This window comes from Labrus mixtus, chromosome 4, assembly GCF_963584025.1.
Source record: "Labrus mixtus chromosome 4, fLabMix1.1, whole genome shotgun sequence".
Classification (NCBI taxonomy): Eukaryota; Metazoa; Chordata; class Actinopteri; order Labriformes; family Labridae; genus Labrus; species Labrus mixtus.
The window spans coordinates 26415276-26435321 of NC_083615.1; the positions used below are offsets into that span (position 1 = coordinate 26415276).

The following is a 20046-nucleotide window of genomic DNA, read 5'->3' on the forward strand; positions in this document are numbered from 1 at the left end:
TCTCCCAATTACTTACTGTTCACTAAAGAAAGGCAAAAGCCAATAAGTTAATCTAAAAAAAAAAAAGACATTGGTGTCAACTACAGATTAACCCGTGAATGCAATCGGATAGAACTTTTTAAAAATGGTTTAGGACAAGTGTGCATTCATTAAAACTTGAAACTACCATTCTCTCATCTGCAGTATAAAAGAGGTTTAATAATGCCATGTTAAAGTTGAGTCAACAAAACCTATGCCTGTGAAAAACATACCTGTGCTGTGATGAAAGTCCTGAGGGGGGAAAAGGGAATTTTAAAAGAAAGGAGCCGTTAAGGCCGAATCAACTTCAAGGCATTTTCTCTATAGACTCTTCGGGTTCCATAATGTGTCACAATTCGTATTTGAAGAGAAAAAACAAGATTAAATGCATGTTTGTATGTGCCTAATGAAAGCTATGAGTAAGAGAGAGAGACAAGTCTGTGATAAGCAGAGCAGAAGCGTTTGTATCAGCTTGAAGGTTGTAGCAGATCCACAGAGCCTTCAGTATCAGGGGGTTGGCCTCTGGCTTCCCTCACAGCAGACACTTTCCATGCCACTGCCGTTAACAGCTCCTCCGGGGTCTATATCACCAACAGTTGGAGGACGAGTGCACGGCTAGCTGGAGGGGGAAGGGAGGCCTGTTTGTTGTGTAAAGGCTCCTCTCTTCCTCTCCTTTGCTTCTTTCTTTATTCTTCCTCCCCCACTCCCCTCCCTCTTTCATCTCACACATGGTTCCTTCAGGAGCCATCATCTGACAACACCCTCCTCCCCCACATGTAACCACCTCCTGCCACATGACAAACATGCACACACAGCCATAACACCACAGGAAAACGCCCTCGCATCCTCAGGATGTACCACTCATCTGATAATCAGAAGAAAGCATCAACATCTCGGACTTGCCCCCATAAAAACATCTAACTGATGCATCACAACAAGTTGACTGACTGATTTGTCGTCATAACCACACATGATTTACAACATCTCTGCTCGAGCCAGAGTAAAAAGCCCTCCACACCTGTCTTAACCAGCATTTTGACACATTCAAATAGTTAGAGCCTCCAGGCGAGGACACCATTTGTTCATGAAAATATGGGAACAGGAAAAACGGCTGCAGGTTGTTGTAAATGAGCTTCACTACACAAGAGAACAGAGACAAGCACTTAATAGCTCATACACAACTGTAAGGTCAGTTTTATTACAGCGTCAATGTCAGGGCCAGGTGAGACAGGTGGCTGGGCTGCATTAGGTGTTGGAGGAGATACTGTGGGTGGTGGGGAAAGGGCAGTGAACAGATCCTTCCTGAGACGAGCTCTCTCCAGACAGATGGGGAGCCGTTGCCTTGGCCTAGCAGGCTGGCTATGTGGGAGATGATCATTAAGCACAGGAGATGGGAGGCCACCCAGAGCAGGCCATCGCCTCGCATGCTTCCACTGCCAGCACTGAGGAAACCACATCATCAACTTCCCTGCATAAAATTGAGCTTCCTGCTTCAGCAGACATCCCAGTGGTCCCATTCTCCGACTACATAAACATGCATCTGTATGCCTACACATACACACACAAACGGCCAGTTAAAAATCAGCCTGCTGGGCCTATAGATAAAAAGAAGTCCCTGGCCAGCGTCTTTGAGGATGAAGCAGATGACTTTATGGCCCCAGAGTTAAAACACACACACACAAGAAAAACTATTATTCAGGAAACAAAAGCAGCCTTAAGAAAAAGATATTTAAATTTGACAGGTAAAGTTGCGCGCTTAGAACAGAACTGTTTTGCTTTCCAAACAGAAAGCGAAACTTTGTAGACGCTGCTTGGTTGTAAAGACACCTAACAGGTAGTTCAAAAGCAGCTTTGCCTCTTTCTCAGTTGTGCTTTCCAACGAATACAACTGGCTCTTCTGGAAGTTGGGAAACCGGCACTAATGACACACCCTTTTGTTCATGGTGTGCTGAATTTGCCTCATAACATGTTGGGAGGTGTACGTTGCACGACTCGCTGTTCAGTCCACACATTTAACAAAGGTGTGAGATGCCAGAGTCATGTGTCCTGTTTGCTGTAATCCTTTTAAATCTGCCTCCTGAGTCAAGGTCCGAACATCCCTAACATCACTACAACAGCTTACGAGCTTCATTCAGACTGACAGTTGCCTTGTCACAGCTCTGATGGGAACAGATTAAACAAATCTAAAACTTTTTCTGTAAACATTAGAGCTGGCACAAACCAAAGATTTCTCAATCAACTAGTTCGACTATTGTTTAGGATATGAAATTGAGTGACTGGTAATAAATGGATTTTAGAAGTAAGCGCTGTATAATGAAGGTTTTTTTCAAAACTGTTATATTTGTACCTGAAGCCATCCACACACTCTCTGCTGTTCAGTGTTATGAGGATTTTTGAATGAAACAAGACAGAAATTAGCGACTGTGATGACGTTTCATTTTCTTTGTCTGTTAATCGCAGAGATCCCTAATTTGTATGACTTGAGAAATGAGAAATCAACAGGCGCTGGAGAGCCTAGCAGTTATGTCACGCACCACATGTATGGAGGCTAAAGTCCTCATGGCAATGGCCACGGGTTCGAATCTGACCTCGGCCCTTTGCTGCATGTCATCCTCCACTCACTCCTTTGACTCTTTTCAGCTGTCCTGTTCAATAAAAGCATAAAATAACTTTAAAAAAAGCAATCAAGAACAATGATTGTATCTTCTATAGTTATTTTAAATATTTGTCAAAGCCGCTTCATGGTCAGTGTCCGGCAAAGCAATTTACAACATCTGAACCAAAATACTCTATTCATTTTTCTTAACTTAAAAACTGGAGAGAGTCTCATAAGTAACGTGCCAGGCTACGTCACACAGCTACATAACCAACAAGACAACCTTCCTTGAAAGATGGCTCAGCTGTTAGGGGTCATAAGACTTTTTCAAATTGCAATTCTGAGAAACAGTGAAGCTCTGCCGTCATCATGTCTGTGCTTTCATATTTATTCCTCAACAGTGTAATATTGGTGTCCCATTCTGTGAATTCACATACAACAAACAGCGGGAGCTCCACATACACACGCAGCGCTGTTCTCCCCACTGGCTCTGCCAATCCCGTCTCCTGTAGCGTCTCTGCTCCTACCTCCCATGCCGGCACAGAGGTTAGGTCACTCCATCCTCTCATTACACAAAGGCACAAGCAACAGATGAGAAGCAGCTATTGAATGGGGTTTGAGGCTTTACTCTGCATCTAACAGACTCGAAGAAAACTTGTCCGACTTAGACTCCTTCATCAACTTAAGGCTGGACAAATTTAAATGGGACACCATGGGACAGAACAAGTGTGAAAATATATGCTGAGGTTGAGATGACTCCAGTGTGCCAACCAGAAATCTTCATTTCAGCCTCCAAGTCATTAGTTAGCAAAAAGTACGGGTCCATCTGCACTCCTCTGCAGCATCACAGATCCACACCCCTTCTATACATCCTCTTATGCCAGCTCTCTGCAACTCTGAAGTCAGCATGGCTTAAAATAATCCAACTTTCATGTTTGTGCTCCCATTGCCCTTGGCACTCCACACCTACTATTTAAGATATCTATAGGAACAAGAGCAGCATTACCTCCTCTCTCTGTGATGTTGCATCACACACAGAAGAAAACACACACTAACAAAGAACAAACACTGCTTCTAGGCAAACACATGCACATTAAGCAATCACTACAGAACGATTTCCAGGACTCCCACAGGATGAGACCATGTTTGCTGAAGTTGTTGTCACTGCCCGTCTATCGCTTTACTTATCTCTGCTTCAATCAAAACAACAAGCAGCCCAGAGTGAGAGGGCATTGGGCAACACTGGAGGGATGTTGCCCCAGACTGGAGACAGAGAGAGGGAACCATGGGGAGCTGCAACAATGACGCTGGCTGAAACAAACCCTGGTATATATTCCCCTGTTCCTCCCCCTCTGTGCACATGCTCCCCATGTGAAACCATCTGATGCATGTACTGCTGCTCTCACTTGTCAATCACAACTGGGGGAGGGGCAGCAGCCTCTTAAACCCCCCCCCCTCACAGTGCATGCAAAGGAGGGTATTAAAAAAGATACGCTAAAAGGTGTCTTGATCGTCAAGGGGTAGTCACAGAGTGAGCAAAAGTTTTGAAGGCTTTATATGGAACTTGATCAGGAGGAGAAAGTGTCAGAGGTTGGTGTCTGTGTGGCTGTAAGAAGGGCTGAGCCGGGGATGTGTCAGTGGGTGGGACAGAAGGGAAGAAAGGGATGCGAGGGATGAGTGAACAGTGCAGATCTGGGGTGAGAAAGGATCATTGTTGTTGTGTGGGGGGGCTCCGATCTCCTCCCTGGAACTGACAAAGGAGACGAAGCAGCCCAAGCATGAAGGTAAACATCATCACTGATTCAAGCCACCAACCACTGATCTCTGACGATGATGATGGTACAGATATGACAGCACAGGATTTGGAGGAGATTAAGAATTAAAATGACTAAACTTGCTTAACCATTTTCATGTCTTCACCATAACCATCCTTGACTCCCATACCAAAGCAACTTCAATGAAGCCGGATTGTAAACATCTATTTAGTTTCACTTATTATTCAAAAATATTCGTAATAATAAAGAGTGTGTACGTCTAGAGTTTGACCATGATAGAGCAACTCTTAAGCCTTGATTCCCCCCCCCCCCCCCCCATTAATCCATTTTCTCTCCAGACAACAGAAACAAGGACGTGTTCACACAATGTCTGCTCTTGCTTATTTACCAAATCTAATAGGACTAAATCTTCTTTTACAGTCACACTAGGGGCTTTGCAAAAATAGGAGGCCCCCTTCCCAGAAGGGCTGCAGCAGCAGCAGATAGCACCCAGTCAGAGAGAGGAGAGCCTCCACCCTTCAGGGGGAAGGGGAAAAAAAGACCCACCATCTGGGGTTTAGTCATGGTGATGCCAGGGGCTGGGGCTCAAGAAGGGGATGGGGCTGTTAATGGATATTGGGTTGTGGGACAGGGGATGGCAACAAGGATGGGGCTTGGAGAGAGTTAAACATGGAGAAAAGGATCTGAAGGGGAGCTGCTGTAGATGAAGCTGGGTTTTTAAATAGGTGTTTCTAAGTATTTGAAGTCACAAGCTCTTTGAACAAACTACAAGGATGAAGGTGAAAACGACCCTGACATTTATCATGCTTTCACACTTGCTGAAAACTCCCGAACAACTCAGCCAAAATCTTCACTCAGGTTTTCTGCATCCCCCGAATATAAAGTTATTACACTGCATTATTATTGAAAGTGTAACTCAATAAATCAGCAGCAGACAGGAAATAACCCGTTAGCCAGGCTTAAAGATTTGTTAGGAGAAGAACATACTGGTGAACATAAAACATAATGCAGCCGTTTAATGATAATATCCTGCTGTGTTTTCACATTTGCTCACTCAGGCTCGCTGAGGAAATAATACTGATGTTCTGGCAGCCGAAACTCGGGGACAAGTCAGAGTAAAAAACTTGCATGTTTGCGTTCACACATACAGATCCTCCTGGATATATCAAGAGTTTTTCTGCAAGTGTGAAAGAGTTATTGTTCCCAATACAGGGAAGGGCAAGTATTTCACAATTTAACTCTTGAAATCATCATAATAAAGGTCATCAACAATGGCAAGGGGATAAATATTTATTTTTCTCATCAAATAAAACAACCTGTAAGACTAACAAATCTACAACATTACATTCAGAATAAAGTCTTCATGTCTGGCCCTGCTATTGAGCGTTTCTTCTGAATAAATTACCAGTGGGCTTCAAGATGTTTTAATAGTCAGTGTCACTTTTACCTAGAAGAAAATACTTCATTATAATAAACACTACCATTCAAAGAAAAAGTAAATAAAATACAAAAAAAACAGAAGCTCTTTCTTCACATGAACGGTGGATAAAGTTCATGGAATTAGGTCAACACCTTGTCCCGTATTATCCTTTCAGACATGAAGCAAAGAAAAGGAGATAGTCGTATACGTTATGACCCACTTGAAATACTCCCTCTCTGGTTTAGGTGAGGGAGCATCTAAGAGGAGCAATCTAGAACAGGAGGACTAGTATATAATAAAGACTTTTTTAGCATCGACAACATGTATTTGCATGTCACCACTATACAGGAAGGCAGAAAAGAGAACCAAGCAACTTCACTTTGTGACACATCATTTACTGAATCAACATGTCAAACTATTGTCTGAGAATTCACCAGAACTTGCTCTTTTATGCATTGGCTGAATCACTTGTTACTTGGAGTTAGTACAATAGATTTTTTTTAACATCCAATCTGATTTGAACATTTGCATTCTCACATACAGATCATCTGTGTGTTGTCAGAATAAGATCAGCATAGAGGTACATTTGTAAAAGGTTTAGAGAAAGGAAAAGGGGCCATGAACGTTTTTGACATTTTTACAGATGCACATTTCCTGAACATTTCTAGACAATTTTAGGAGGACTGCCCCTGAAATCCTCCCGATCTGGTCGTTCTCCAATGCACCTCACAGCAGGAGACTATCCCTGTCAGACAGGAAGGAGGGCGGGGGGTCTCCTGAGGCAAAAGCATGACGTAGAAGAATGACGAGGAAGTGGCAGACAAAGCAACAGTGTCCGCTATACGATGCTACAGTGCGAGGATTTGCCTCTATATAAAAACGTAATGCAGACGTTTAATTGTGCAGAGTCAGAGTAAAAATTCTGCCTCTCTGTGCTTACACATGCATCCCCATGCAGTTTTCCAAGGGTTTAATGAAAGTGCGAAAGCCCTATCTGTTGGGTTTTTGTTACAGTAGTTCCCTACTAAGATGAAATCCTTCTGGGCTTAATTGAACACACTGAAACACTCTATGGTTGGAATTTGCTCAAAGATGGACATCATGGGAATAGCAGATAACTCTCTTCTCACAACAGGGGTGCAGCCAGCCTTTACTTTACACTTGAAACCTTCTCGGTCATGAATGAAACCAGACCTGCTGTAAAAGAAAGGCAGATGGTCCATGACTTGAAAATTCAAGGTCAACCCATGATACTTCTGTTGGACATACATATGGGGGATTTTAGTTAAGAGCTAAGGCTAGCATCAGATGCTAACAATGGCAATGCTTACTCACTGAACATGAACAATTTCAACCATTTGTAATCGTTCTTTGAGTAGAAGCATGAGAATATTTGCTTAAAATCTCATTTGAGAAACGTTAGTTTTTCTTTATGTAGTGACAGACACGAGGCCATCGTCTGTGCACAGATAAACAAGTTTGGTGCAAAAATGTGTTTCATTATAAAGTAAAAATGTTATATTTATTTATAATATTTTATTGTTTTGTAGATATATTGAAACTTGGTTGGCATTTAGTTGCATGTTTTAGTGTGACAGCAATGATTAGCCATAATGTTAGAACTATCCAAGGTCCTTACCACAAGCTATCTGTGTGTGAAAGGATGGTCTATGCTCCTGTGGGAGACACAAGTTCATATGATATCAACCTCGTCTTGAGAAAAACATTGTTTATTCGTGATATCGGGGAAAAGAACTACAGTACCCACAACTATGGGGGTATATAACACGAAATGTACTAATAACCTTGTTACGCTGCAGTGACTGTAATTTATAAATTCAACAACACAAACTACAACTTCTACATGTACACACTACACAGACTTGTACCTTTGCCTTTTTCTCAGATTTTCGATGGCGCTTGGCACCGAATCAAATGTACTATAGTCACGAGTACTGTGGTAGCTTGTTGTCTTGGTTCCAGGCGTCAATCTCTTGATATAAGGATTTTGTGAAATGTCTTTGAAGGATTTGAATCAGAAAATGTACTTCCAGAACAAGAGCAACAGAAGAAGTGGGCAGTCACTGTTGAGCTCTATATAGTCTCTAAGGAGGGCTCCTAATATCAGGAGTAGAGAATGAGTTAGTGATTTTAGACAGAACCACTGACAGAAAGATGTTTATGTTGGCCATATTCGTTATTGTCCAGAAAGAACAATAACAACCCTTTTAGTTCATGTTAGAAGTAAAAGTTAAACTTTTCATGTGTGTATTTATTAATTTATTGGCTTTAAGACTGGCCTGGCTAGCCCTGGACTGTGTAAATTGTGTGTGTACTATTTTCACTCTGTAGAATCAACTAATAAAACGTGTATGTGTTTTCAAAAAATCCTGCTTTGAACCTGTCGCATCACGAGATGCTCATCGAAAACTTCTAAGAACTATTTTCATTATTTTCTAAAGAAGAAGTAAAATACAAATCATAAGTCCAATTTTAAGCAATGAAATTTCCCATTTCACTCAGCTAATAACTGGATTAATAACAAACATCTTCAAAGCAGAGCAAAGTCAAGTCCCAACAGGGATGATGACAGGCGGCTGATGAAGACACATGGAAAAAAATGCTCGATAGATTGCCAAGACAGGCTGCCAGCAGAGCATGGAGAGTGAAGGTGACAGGGACAGAGGTCCTTGGCATGAAGGTCTGTGTCTGAGGATCCAGCGACAGAGGCCTGCAGCGTCTGTTGGCTTTGGGATTTCAAGCATCATTTCACAGATACACAGCCAAGAAATCAAGCATACGCTGCAAAGACAAGAAGCCGTTCAAAGAGGACAGGCATGTTGACCCTCGGCTTGTTTCTTGCAGATCACCCTCTCACTCTTTCACGCTTTTGTGCTTCCTTGCTCTCTGTCTCTTGGACACCTTTCCTCCACTTCCCTTCTTTCCCCTTCCTCCCACTCATTCTTTCCTCTCCATCTCACCCACTCCTTTCTGTGGAAACCAGGGAAACCAGGGACAGTGAAGTGTATCAGCCAAGGAACAATGTGCAAGGGGCTGTTTTGTAAGGCTAGCCAACGAGATTGTGGGGAGCCTCCATTATCACTGAGCAGCACCATGAAAGAAAAGAGCTGCCCCACCAGACCCACAACAGTAACTATCTAACTGATCCACTTGGTTTGTCAATATCCATTCTTGAAAAAGTTTCACAAACTACAAACATTTCAGTGTCAGCAGTCTCCTTTATGTGTAAAAAAGAAAAGGTTGTCAAATTTGAGCACCCACCCACTGTAAGCTTCAGCCAAATATAGACCAGATTGTTGAGTTGTACAACTGATTTGAAGTTGGGCCGAATTTTCAGCCGGCCTTCCAATAAAATCAACTGATTCTAAGTAAATTCTCATGTGACAAAAAATAATTTAGTGTGGTGCCAGCAGAAAGCAAATGTTAGTCAAAGGCAAACTCGTTTTCAACTACTTTTATTGCACTGGTAGCGGAAGTGCACCCTGTATTTGCCCATACTCAAGTCAAGGTATCAAAATTTTTCTATCCAGCCATTCATTATCTACATCACTTCTTGTTCTAGCTCATGGGGGGCTGGAGCCAATCACAGCTGTTGTTGGGCGTGAAGCGGGCTACACTACTGGACTCGTCACCAGTCAATCACAGGGCTTAAATATAGTGACAAACCACCAGTCACACACTCACATCCACACCTACAAGCTTTTCTCTGACACCAATTAACCTAATGAGCAGGTTTTGGATGCATGCACTCACTGGGAACACCCAGGTGCACCGTGCCCTATGTGACCGACCTAGATTTGTACCGGGAACCTTCTGGCTATGAGGTGACAATGCAAACCACCTGCTCAAGCACACTTCACCCTCAAAGTCCAGTTCATTTGACCATTGTGCGTGCTCCATTACGTGCTCGAGCACAGTACACTTCTTTGGCCCTGGCAGGGTTGGAAGAGGTGTGCTTCGGTACGGTACAATTGCTCATGCACGAGCACAAGCACAGGCATGAATCGCCGAGAGTATTCCATTATTTAGAAATCCCAGAGTGCTATGGCTCTGGTATAACACTATCTGGTAACTGACTAAAATGACGCAAGATGAGCCACAATGCCTGTAACGTAGCAGTCATACTCTCTGTGCGGACTTGACTGTGCGTCCCTTTTTTTTTTTTTTTGAGTCAGACTGTCTTGTAAACCAAGCCTGTTTCATGATCACGTAAATGCATATATGTGTTGTAAACATACGATGTTATGTACGAGAGGTAACCATGCTGCTCAGGCCCAGTAAGTCCTGGAGTGCAGCCCAGCAGGGGAATAGGGAGGGGGGGACAATCGTGCTTCAGCAGTGTACGGGCCACTGGGCCTAGTGTGAGTGCACCCTTTTGGGTTGGGTTGTCAAGATAACATAATTTTAAATATTGAATAAAACTTTAATACTAGTAAAAAAAAACAACATCCATAACTGTTTAGATACCATGGCAACAGAAATAGACTTTCTGAATAATGGGTAATGGGTGATATTTTTTATTACCATAAATAGCAAGCAAACTCCTGCACACCCTCTTTGATTGCAGAATTATGTTCTGCAATCAAAGAAGATACAACTCCACAGCCCCATTTTTTGACATATTGTTTTTTATACAGTGGCAAAGAGTGACAGCACAAAGACGACAGCAGCGAATACAAGACTCTACATCCACAAGGAAGGACTGATAGTATGTCAGCTAATGTTGACACTTGAGCTCAAGACACGGTGAAACCACTCGACGCCCCCTACTCTGTCATGACAAATGACAGCCACTTCCTGCCCCCTTTTCAACCCCTGATTCTTGAGTAATTCAACCTGTGTCCAGAGACGCAAGTGCAACTGGAGCTGAGTGATATTATCCAACCGTTCCTCTTACCCAAGCACCGCCAGAAGCATCCCTTAGAAGAAAAAAAGACAATTAACCAAAACTTGAAAGACTTTGTCAGCTGTCAGATTGATTAAGGTTTACAAATAGGAGCTCATCTATTTTAATCAACCCTAACTTACAAGTCAAGAAAAAGGCAAAAGCAGATGATAGTCAGGCCATGACAGTGCCCAGACCAGCTCGTCTTGTTGCCGGCATGTGGCATTAAGCAAAACAAACATGTCGACATGACCTGTTTCCTTTTAGTTCAGTGACAAACAGTCCTCAGAAAGTAAACATGTCTGATCCAAATGTCCAGCTTCTGGAACAATCCATTACTGATTACTGTTTTTCATTAACAGAGTGCATGAAGTTGGTAAAGAACTGGACTAGAACAGGAGGCAAGTTCATTCCTACATTCCTACAGCACATTTCAGCAACAAGGCAATTCGAAGTGCCTCACACAATGCATCAAAAGCATCATGAATAGGAGAGCCCTGTGGTTCGTGCGCCTCATGTACGGAGGGTATAGTTCTCCAAGTGGGCGGCCCAGGTTTGAATCCGACCTGTGGATTCTGCATGTCATTCCCCACTCTCTCTCTCCCCAGTTTCTGATTCTATCCACTGTCCTGTCTCTAAAAATAAAGGCATGAAAAGCCTGACACTAAACTTTACTGACTAGGGTTGTGTCATGATAGCAGATTTTTTAAATTGATACGATACTACCAAAAATGAAATTATATCTACACCCGTTTCGATAACGCAGCAACAGAAATGCAGGTACTAAGCACAAATATTGGGTTATTCATCTATTTGTTTTTAAGATATTTTTGGGCTCTTTACGTCTTTATTTGAGAGACAGGACAGTGAGAGAGTGGGGAATGATGCTGGAAAGGAGCCACAGGTCTGACTCGAACCCAGGCCGCCCACCTCAAAGACTTCAGCCTCTGAGCGTTTGGCGCATAACCAATCGCTAGGCCCCTGGCACCTCAAATTTATTGCTTACCATTAACTAAAATCTCAAGCAAACTCCTGCACACTGTTTAAATGGCACAAACACATTTCCATCATTACAAGATGCCAAAATGACTCAGGAAACGTCAGTATTTGCCGAACTGACCACCGGTGCTCTCTCTCTCTCGCTAAAGGTAACTATGGGTTAAAAAAGGGAAATATAAAGTTTTGTCAACCTCAGGTGATATGTAAATGTCGTCATACATAAAGTGAAGTGATATTTCCAGAGTCTTCCTGGTATCTACTAGATTAGATTAGATTAAAGTCGATATCGATACCCATTTCCATTCCACAACAACTAAAATATAAGTCCTAGGCACCCACTATCGGGCAATTTAAACAGGCCTCTCTCTCTCTCTCTGGGTTAAAAATATGAATAAAGATCTGTAGTTTCTGTAAAGCTTCTGTTCTTTTAATACTATGGATCACTAAAATAAACTTATACAACCTTATCTGTAGATCAGATGACAGAGAGTAGGAAGAAATTGGTCTGAATTATCTTTATTTTATAACTTTCTGGCACTAACACCGGTACATAATCCTGTGTAATGACGAAGTATAAAAGGACACAGAAATAAAGTGTTCACTTTAAACTTCCAGCACATTTGTTACCAGGCTGAGTAGTGATCTGCTCCCCTGAAATGATGAGAGGAAAAAGACCAAAACAAGAACAAAGTTGTGAACCTTGAACTTGTGGTTTTACTGAACCCAAAACAACTTAACATCACCACTTAAAAATATTTTAACATTTAAGCTAACCAAGCATAAGACTGACGAGTAATAAGAGGAGCATCAAAATGACAGATGACGGATCAAGCTGCATGAGGCATGTTAACTCTGCTTTAGCTCTTGTAAAACTATTAGCAGAAGAAAACTCTCCATATAAACACAGCTACTTAAGTAGATTTAGTTTTCCTCTTGCCAGAAGATAATATATATCAGCATTAGAGGTGCTGGATTTGTACACTACTAACTTCTACCCAAGAAAACCACATGCTCTGTTCAAAGCAGGAACACAAACAGAGGAAACAAGAGAAAGAAAACCATTGTTAGGAAGGGTTCAAATTTATTGGGTGACTATCATGCATGGGCATCGGGTCCGGATCTATGAATCCAGCCAGGAAACTTCAGTCATGGTTTACAAGGTTTATTTCTTCAACTTCAAATCAAAGGTTCAAAAACAGGGGGTAACAAAAACACACATGGGATATTTCAACCATCTGTGCGGTCCTGCCGCCCCATTTGTAGGTCAATAGAAGTGAGTGTTAGAATGCAACCAATAACCAATCAAGGGAAAGGAAAGGAGAAAACCAGGAAGTGATGTAGGTGAAGAAGAAGGGGAAGATGACAAAATAGTGTTCTTTACTAAACACTGGGGAGATGATAATCACAGTTTGTTCAGACCGACCACATGTGCGTTCGTTTGTGATCTTTTGATTAAAAATATCTATTAAGAATTTGACAAGAACTGCAAATTAATAGCTTAAATGTTACCGAATCTATGTTTTGGAATCAAACATTTAACATCCGTTGACTCAACGATTTTTTTAGTTAGTTTTGTGTTGTTAGTTTTCTTTGCTCGCCCCAACAGAATTGCCATCTCATGCATTATAAATCCTCAATAGCATTCCCACCACATCAGAGAAGTATTCAATCATAATGCTACGTAGGATCAGAGTATCTCAACCTGATGAAATTCAGAATCATCTAACATGCAAGTACAGCAATAATCAGTTCAATCAAAGACCTAAAGAAGTAATCTTCTATAGCCATTGACAATCAAACCATCCTGTAACTGCAGTGGTAGATCATTACACCAAGAACCAGAGGAAGTGTGTGACCTTGATCACTTGCATGTCTGATTGAGATGTCAAAGAATAAGACAACTACATCCATCTCAATATTTCCTGGAAACCCAGCTGAGGGGGTGTATCCGTACATGTGATCTGCTTTGTCATGCGTTTAAAGTCGAATATATTATATTTGTATTGGATAGTAGCAGAGAGAGTCTCCTGTTACACTGAAAGACTCTAACACAAGAGCATTTGTTAAAGCCTATCAGTCATTTGCAACTGAACACATAATTAGTATCTTAAACTACACCATTACCTGGGTAATATAAACCTTAATTCAGGGGGAATTCAACAACACAAGAAGCTCAACTTTCATGTAAACTAGGCGCAATGCGACCCCCCCCCCCCATCTGCCCTGCACCTCGTTTAATAACAAAGCGATGCCTGCGTGTGTTTCTCCGCAGAAGGGGGTGGGGATGAATGAGTGATGGGGACTGTTGATGCGTGATGTTGACCTTACCAATTTCTCTAAAGTGCAACCTTTCCTCGATAGCTCAAACCATTCCAGCCATCCCTGACACAATAATCTAAAAGATTCATGCTGGAATAATCTGTTTTGGGAAAATGGAATATATTTAACGGAACAAGGGGGGGGCCAACCCGAGTGATAAAGTTGAATTATGTGATCGTGGTGTGATAAATTCAATGTATTCTAAGGCTAAACGAAGATACTATGCTTATATTGGTCTCTTATAACTTGCGATAGCGCTAAGATGATGGAAACAAGCACTGAAATCATCGATTCTCGCAACAAAACAGGACTTGGGCGAACAAACAATGCCTGAAGAGCATCTGCGTCCCTATGGCTACCCCGGCCAGATGGCTGCAAGACAATAAACTCCAAACCTCACGCAATGAACTTAACTTTAAATGACAGAAAGGTGAAACAAAAACACAGTACCAGGTTCCACTCCGCACACGGGACAACCTAACAAGGTAAAGTGTGCGACTTTTCACTCCAATAACAACTTTAAAGTCGCATTAATAACTTTACAATCCACAAAATAGGACACGTGGTTACGTTTCGTGCCAGTTTATTTGAGCATTTTTGTTTGACTGACCTGAAGTAAAGGTCGCTGCTCAACATAAACATGAGGCTCCGGCCAAATGAAAACAAACGAGTGGCACATGGTTGTGTTACTGGAGCCCCTCTGGCTAAAGTTACACACAGTTGCCGCACGAACACCCTGGGACAGACGACAACCACGTAATGATACCGTACACCTGCGCACGTTTAACTCTATCATGACGTCTCTTGTGGCGTTTTCACAGCTTTGAGAACCAACAGCAGGCAATTAAAGTTGTGCTAACGAGCTGTGGCTAGCTAACGTTACCTAACAGGATCACCTTGGTAACGCTATCGAGGGAGAAGTTCACAGAGCAGGGCTAAGCTGGTTAACCTGGTTGCTAGTTATGCGCTCGGCACACCACGTAGACCAAAAAGCTGACACAAACAACTTTTCATTTCCGCAATAAAACTCACTTGTGTAACTTTGAGGAACAACAGCGGGTATTTACCTCTATTTCAAAGTCTGGGAGGTTGAACGCTGTCCTGAACAGCGAGCAGAAGTGGGCTATGGCGGGGACTTCCCACCAAGACTGGATCTCTTCCACAGAAACTGTACATCCCTGTGACATTTTCGGACTGAAGAAAGTGTGTAGAGTTTGTTTCTCACATCAGAAAGTAGTTTCTAAACCGACTTATAACGACTCCGTGTTGTTATCAGTACGATAAAAGTTGCTGTCGCCGTCCAGTTCGGACAGTTGCCATCGCGACCCGCGGAGCGCTTCAATCTGTTTCAATCAGAGCCTCGCGGAGCTGAACAGATGGGAAGGACCGTACCACCTCACTGCGCCGGGGGGGGGTGCACGATTACTTTCCGCCTGATGTTTCAATATTTTTTAGATAAAATAACCGTATAGTGTCGAGCATGGCAATTTAATCTGACCGAAATATACAGTTTTATATTATTTTTGTAACTCCTTTCTAGCCTATTTGTCAGTGTATTTTAAAGTCTAAAATAAATTGTACCCTATCCGCTTATTAGTGCAGCGACCATTTAAAGGGAATGCTTTTGAATGGTGAATGAATAAAAACAGTAAAGTTAAACCAGTTAAGGACCAGCAGCTAACATATTTTAAGTTAAACTATATGTTTATTTCAGTAGCCTATTCAAACATTAGATTTAAATGTAATTATTTTTTATTTTATTTTAAATCTCATATTATTAATAGGCTATTATCAACATTTATTCTCAGCAATCCATATTCCGTATGTTTCGTCCAGCTGATCAGTGTTGCGTACAGTAATTCATTACAATCTCACTTTAGATTTTGTCAACAACAATGCGGCGGACGTTTTGGGCAATGCACAAGACAAGGGCTCCCTCTATCGCAATAGATAAAAAGTGTATGCACGGAGTCTGCACTGTTTCTTAAGAGTGACAGTGTTAAAGTGTCCACTCTGACTTGCAAGGCTGTTTCCAGAGTTAGACACACTTGCACACATCACTTAAAATATACCTTTTTCTTAATTTGTAAACAGCATGTCATTAAAACACCCCCACGTTCAAAATGAGTTTCTTTCACTGGAATAAAAAAATGCAAAAAAAACAAAAGTATGAATAAAAGGCAAACAGCTTTTCAGAGAGCAAAACTCAAACCACATTCAAAAGGCATGTAGAAGATGCAGCAACACAAACTGAATAACAAAGTTTTAACCAACAGTTAGGGGAAACTCTTGCCCTGAAGGTGGCACTAGAGGGAAGGCCATGACACTTACCTTCTTAGAAGCTCAATAGTCATTAGAAAATGTATCGACATGAATGAAAGAATCGGATTCATGAGATGTGCCGTGTGCAAGTTCACATACTGACATGAAGGGAAGCTCATTTGTTCTCCTACATGAACAGGATTAATTGTCTTAGGATCCTGATATAAAATAATTAAAAAGCACATTTGTGTGCACATACTTTAAAGTTGTGTACTTGCATATTAAGTGATTAATTAAGCTTTAAACAAGTCTATGTCTAAAAACGATTTTATTTGTAGATGACACAAATTGACTATGCAGCTGGGACAATTTGGAAAAACTTTTGGATACATTAAAAAAGGAATTAAAGAAACTGAATGTGAAGACTGAAGGTTTGACTCAAATAAACGAACATTGAACGTAAAACGACGTTCATGATCTTTAGGAACCGGTCAACCATCTCAACCAGGAAGAAACTCGTGATTAATGGTTTCAAAATTGAAAGAGTGTCTGAAATAGAATTTCTTGGGGTAATTATAGACAATTCACTATCCTGGAAATCGGGGCTGTCATCAGCCTAGTGGTTGTAGTGAGGGCCCCATGTACAGAGGCTGTAGTCCTCTAAGCAGATGGCCTGGGTTCGAATCCAACCTGTGACTCCTTTCCTCCCATGTCATTCCCCACTCTCTCCCTCCCTTTGAACTCTAGACACTGTCCTATCCTTCTTAAAAAGCCTGAAAATAAACCCGAACATTTTTTTAACAACTATCCTGGAAATCACATGTACACTTTATCAAAGCAAAAAAATCCAAATCGATTGCAATATTACACACAGTGAAAGTGCTGTTAATAAACAGTCAATATACACCTTGTTCTGCTTCCTAATACTCCCATACATGAGTTACTAGAAGTGTTGGGGAACACACACAGAACACACACAATCTATCTTCTTAAGAATGAAGATAAATATAGTCTACTAGTTATTTTCAAAATGACAGCTGGACGCCTGCTGACTTGTGAGATGAAGTTCAATCCATCAATCGATCTTTATTTGTATAGCGCCAATTTATATCAAGTGTTATCTCGAGACACTTTACAAAAAGCAGGTAAAAGACCTTTCTCATTTTTATATTATCTTCAATGACCCAACATTAATCCATCATGAGCCCTAAGCAACTTTTAGCAAAGTAACAGTCGGTTGCCATCTGACATCAAATTTCTCGACTGGACCTCTGAATGCAAACTTGATTTTCTTAAGAAGGAGATGAAGTCACCCAGCCAAAGAGAAGCTGATGAGGGGCTGGGTAATTTCCAAAATAGAAGGATTCTCCTACATGAGAATTCAATTACAGTACAACAGACCTTTTTGAAATGTCCTTATAAATGCTTCTTCTTTTTTAAAGATAGTCAGTAATTTATTACTTATGTCATGGGCCTTGGTAACGTAAACACAAAATTAGCAAATTTGGTACACATTAAAGGTTCAAGGTTGTCTTTATTAACCCTGTGAGGAGGCAATTTGTTTTGCAGTCAGCAGTGAAAGCATATAAACATCCAGCCAACAATCAGCACACAACATGAGAAGACACTAAGAAGTAATAAATACAATAAATAAATAAAAACGGATGAAAAAGCAACACATCCAGTCGTTTAAAAAGGCAATGACAGCCGGGACAAATTAGTTCTTCAGTCTCTTTGTCCTACATGCTGTCAGACTGAATCTGCGGCCAGACTGAAGCAACTGAAACTCATTGGAAAAAGGTTGACTGAAACCTCCTTCAAAGTCTATACCTTATAAAGGTGTGTTAGGTCAGAAAGGGACGAACCTGCGATTTTGCCACACACTTTAATAACACTCTGCATTCTGTTGCAAGTCTTAAAGAGGACATATGATCCCCCTCCTCCACCTTTTCAAACAGTTTCCTGTGGTCTAAATGAAACATCTGTGCTGTGGTCAAAATATAACATGAATCAAGCACCAGAGGAGGCTTGTGACCCTGTATAAACCAGCTCTCTCAGAACGCTCCGTTTTGGTGTGTGTGTCTCTTTAAATGCAATGACCCCCCCTGAGTTTTCCCTGTAGACATCACTCCTTCACTAGAGAGAAGAAAAATGGTGGACCTGTGTAAAAGTTTTGTTCTAGGCTGGAGGTAGAGTCCATGGGTGGAGATATCAGGGGAGGGGAGCAGATTTTGTTTTACCAGAATCCCACTGTGACATCACAAGGAGAGCAAATTAAACAGAGCATTTTTCTCTGTGTTGTAAGACTTATGCAGACCACAAACAAAGGACTGGATGGGTTTATTTCACATTTTGTGGGTCAGTAGACACTCAGGTTACCCAAATATAAACTTCTCAAAAAAAGTTTGGAAACGTTATTTCGGTCACTTATTTCGCCCCTTTACCAATACTAATTGGTCTTGTATTATATATCGTTGGACAGCCTGATTAGTCACCTTTACAACGAGGTATAACTTGTAAGGATTGTGCATTCGTGGAATGAGGGTAGCGCCTCAAAAAAATGTACCAGAAAACCCCTGCAATGTTCTTGTGGTATTGACTCCTGTTTTGAGCTTCAAGTGCTGCCAGGTGTGTGCCAGTTACAGGTGTATGACTGGCACCTGATTGACAGCACTTATGGGATCAGCTTGGGGGTGCTGTACGTGCTAGAGTGACCAACACAACCACATAGGTTGACCTTCAACAACTCCAGGTTGATGAATGGGATGCCATCCCATTCCGAAATGTGACCAGGTGACCAACATGAGGAGGAGGTGCCAAGCTGTTGTGGCTGTGCCTGGATCTTCCACACGCTTTTAAGGCCCCTGACAGTGTAAAATGTAAAAAATGGCCAATATGTGTTGTTTTTTCCTTATTACTGTGGGAGAGGGCAATCATCAATTCCACCACAAAAACTCAAAACAGGAGTGAATACCAACAGAAAAATATTGCAGGGGATTTTGGCACATTTTCTTTGGGTGCTACCCACACGTTTAGCTGTGTTGCTCATTCCCACGAATACACAGTCCTTACAAGTTATACCTTGTTGTAAAGGTGACTAATTCGGCTTTCCAACAATATAAAATACAACACCAATTAGTGTTATTACAGGGGCGAAATTATTGACCGAAATAAGGTTTCAAAACTTTTTTGAGGAGTTTATGTAACTGATGAATGGAAACGTTTTAAAGCTTTACCTGTGTCATGTTGTAAAGTATTTTTAATTGTCATCCTGATCACCTCTGTCTATTCCAAATTGTAACTTGTTCTGCTCCTGTGAAGTTTTTACATTTTACCCTTGCACATTCAATTTCCCTTGAATAGTGTATCTGCTCATTATGTCTGTCAGCTGATAACATGTCTGCACACTTATTGGCACTATAACACATGTTATCACTGGATTTGCACAGCTCTCTATATTGTTACTACACATTTAAAATTGTCATCACTGTTTTGAACACCTCTGCCCTCCAGCAAAGTATGTTTGGATTCAATTATTCAGTTCAAGAAATTATTTGACATTGTAGGGCGGAAAGAATAAACTAAAACAAAAATGAAACAAATAAAACAAAAAACAAACAGCAGTGGAGTGCCGCTAGCCTAGTGGATAATGCATGCCCCCATTTCCTTTTGAGGGGGAGGGCCGGGTTCAAATCTGAGCTGTTGCTCCGTCCCTGCATGGAATTCCCTGCACTCTCTCTCCTCTCCACTT

The 20046-nt window shown here is 41.4% G+C and overlaps 1 protein-coding gene across 1 annotated transcript in view; it reads right to left on the reverse strand.

Moving 5' to 3' along the window:
- Positions 1 to 15375, reverse strand: part of LOC132973287 (chromatin remodeling regulator CECR2) — a 50679-nt gene extending 35304 nt beyond the window's left edge. The window contains 1 exon segment of the mRNA XM_061036663.1: positions 15101 to 15375. Within this exon segment, the coding sequence (XP_060892646.1) occupies positions 15101 to 15220 (120 nt within the window). The 5' untranslated portion in view covers positions 15221 to 15375.
- Between the last annotated feature and the right edge of the window lie 4671 nt (positions 15376 to 20046).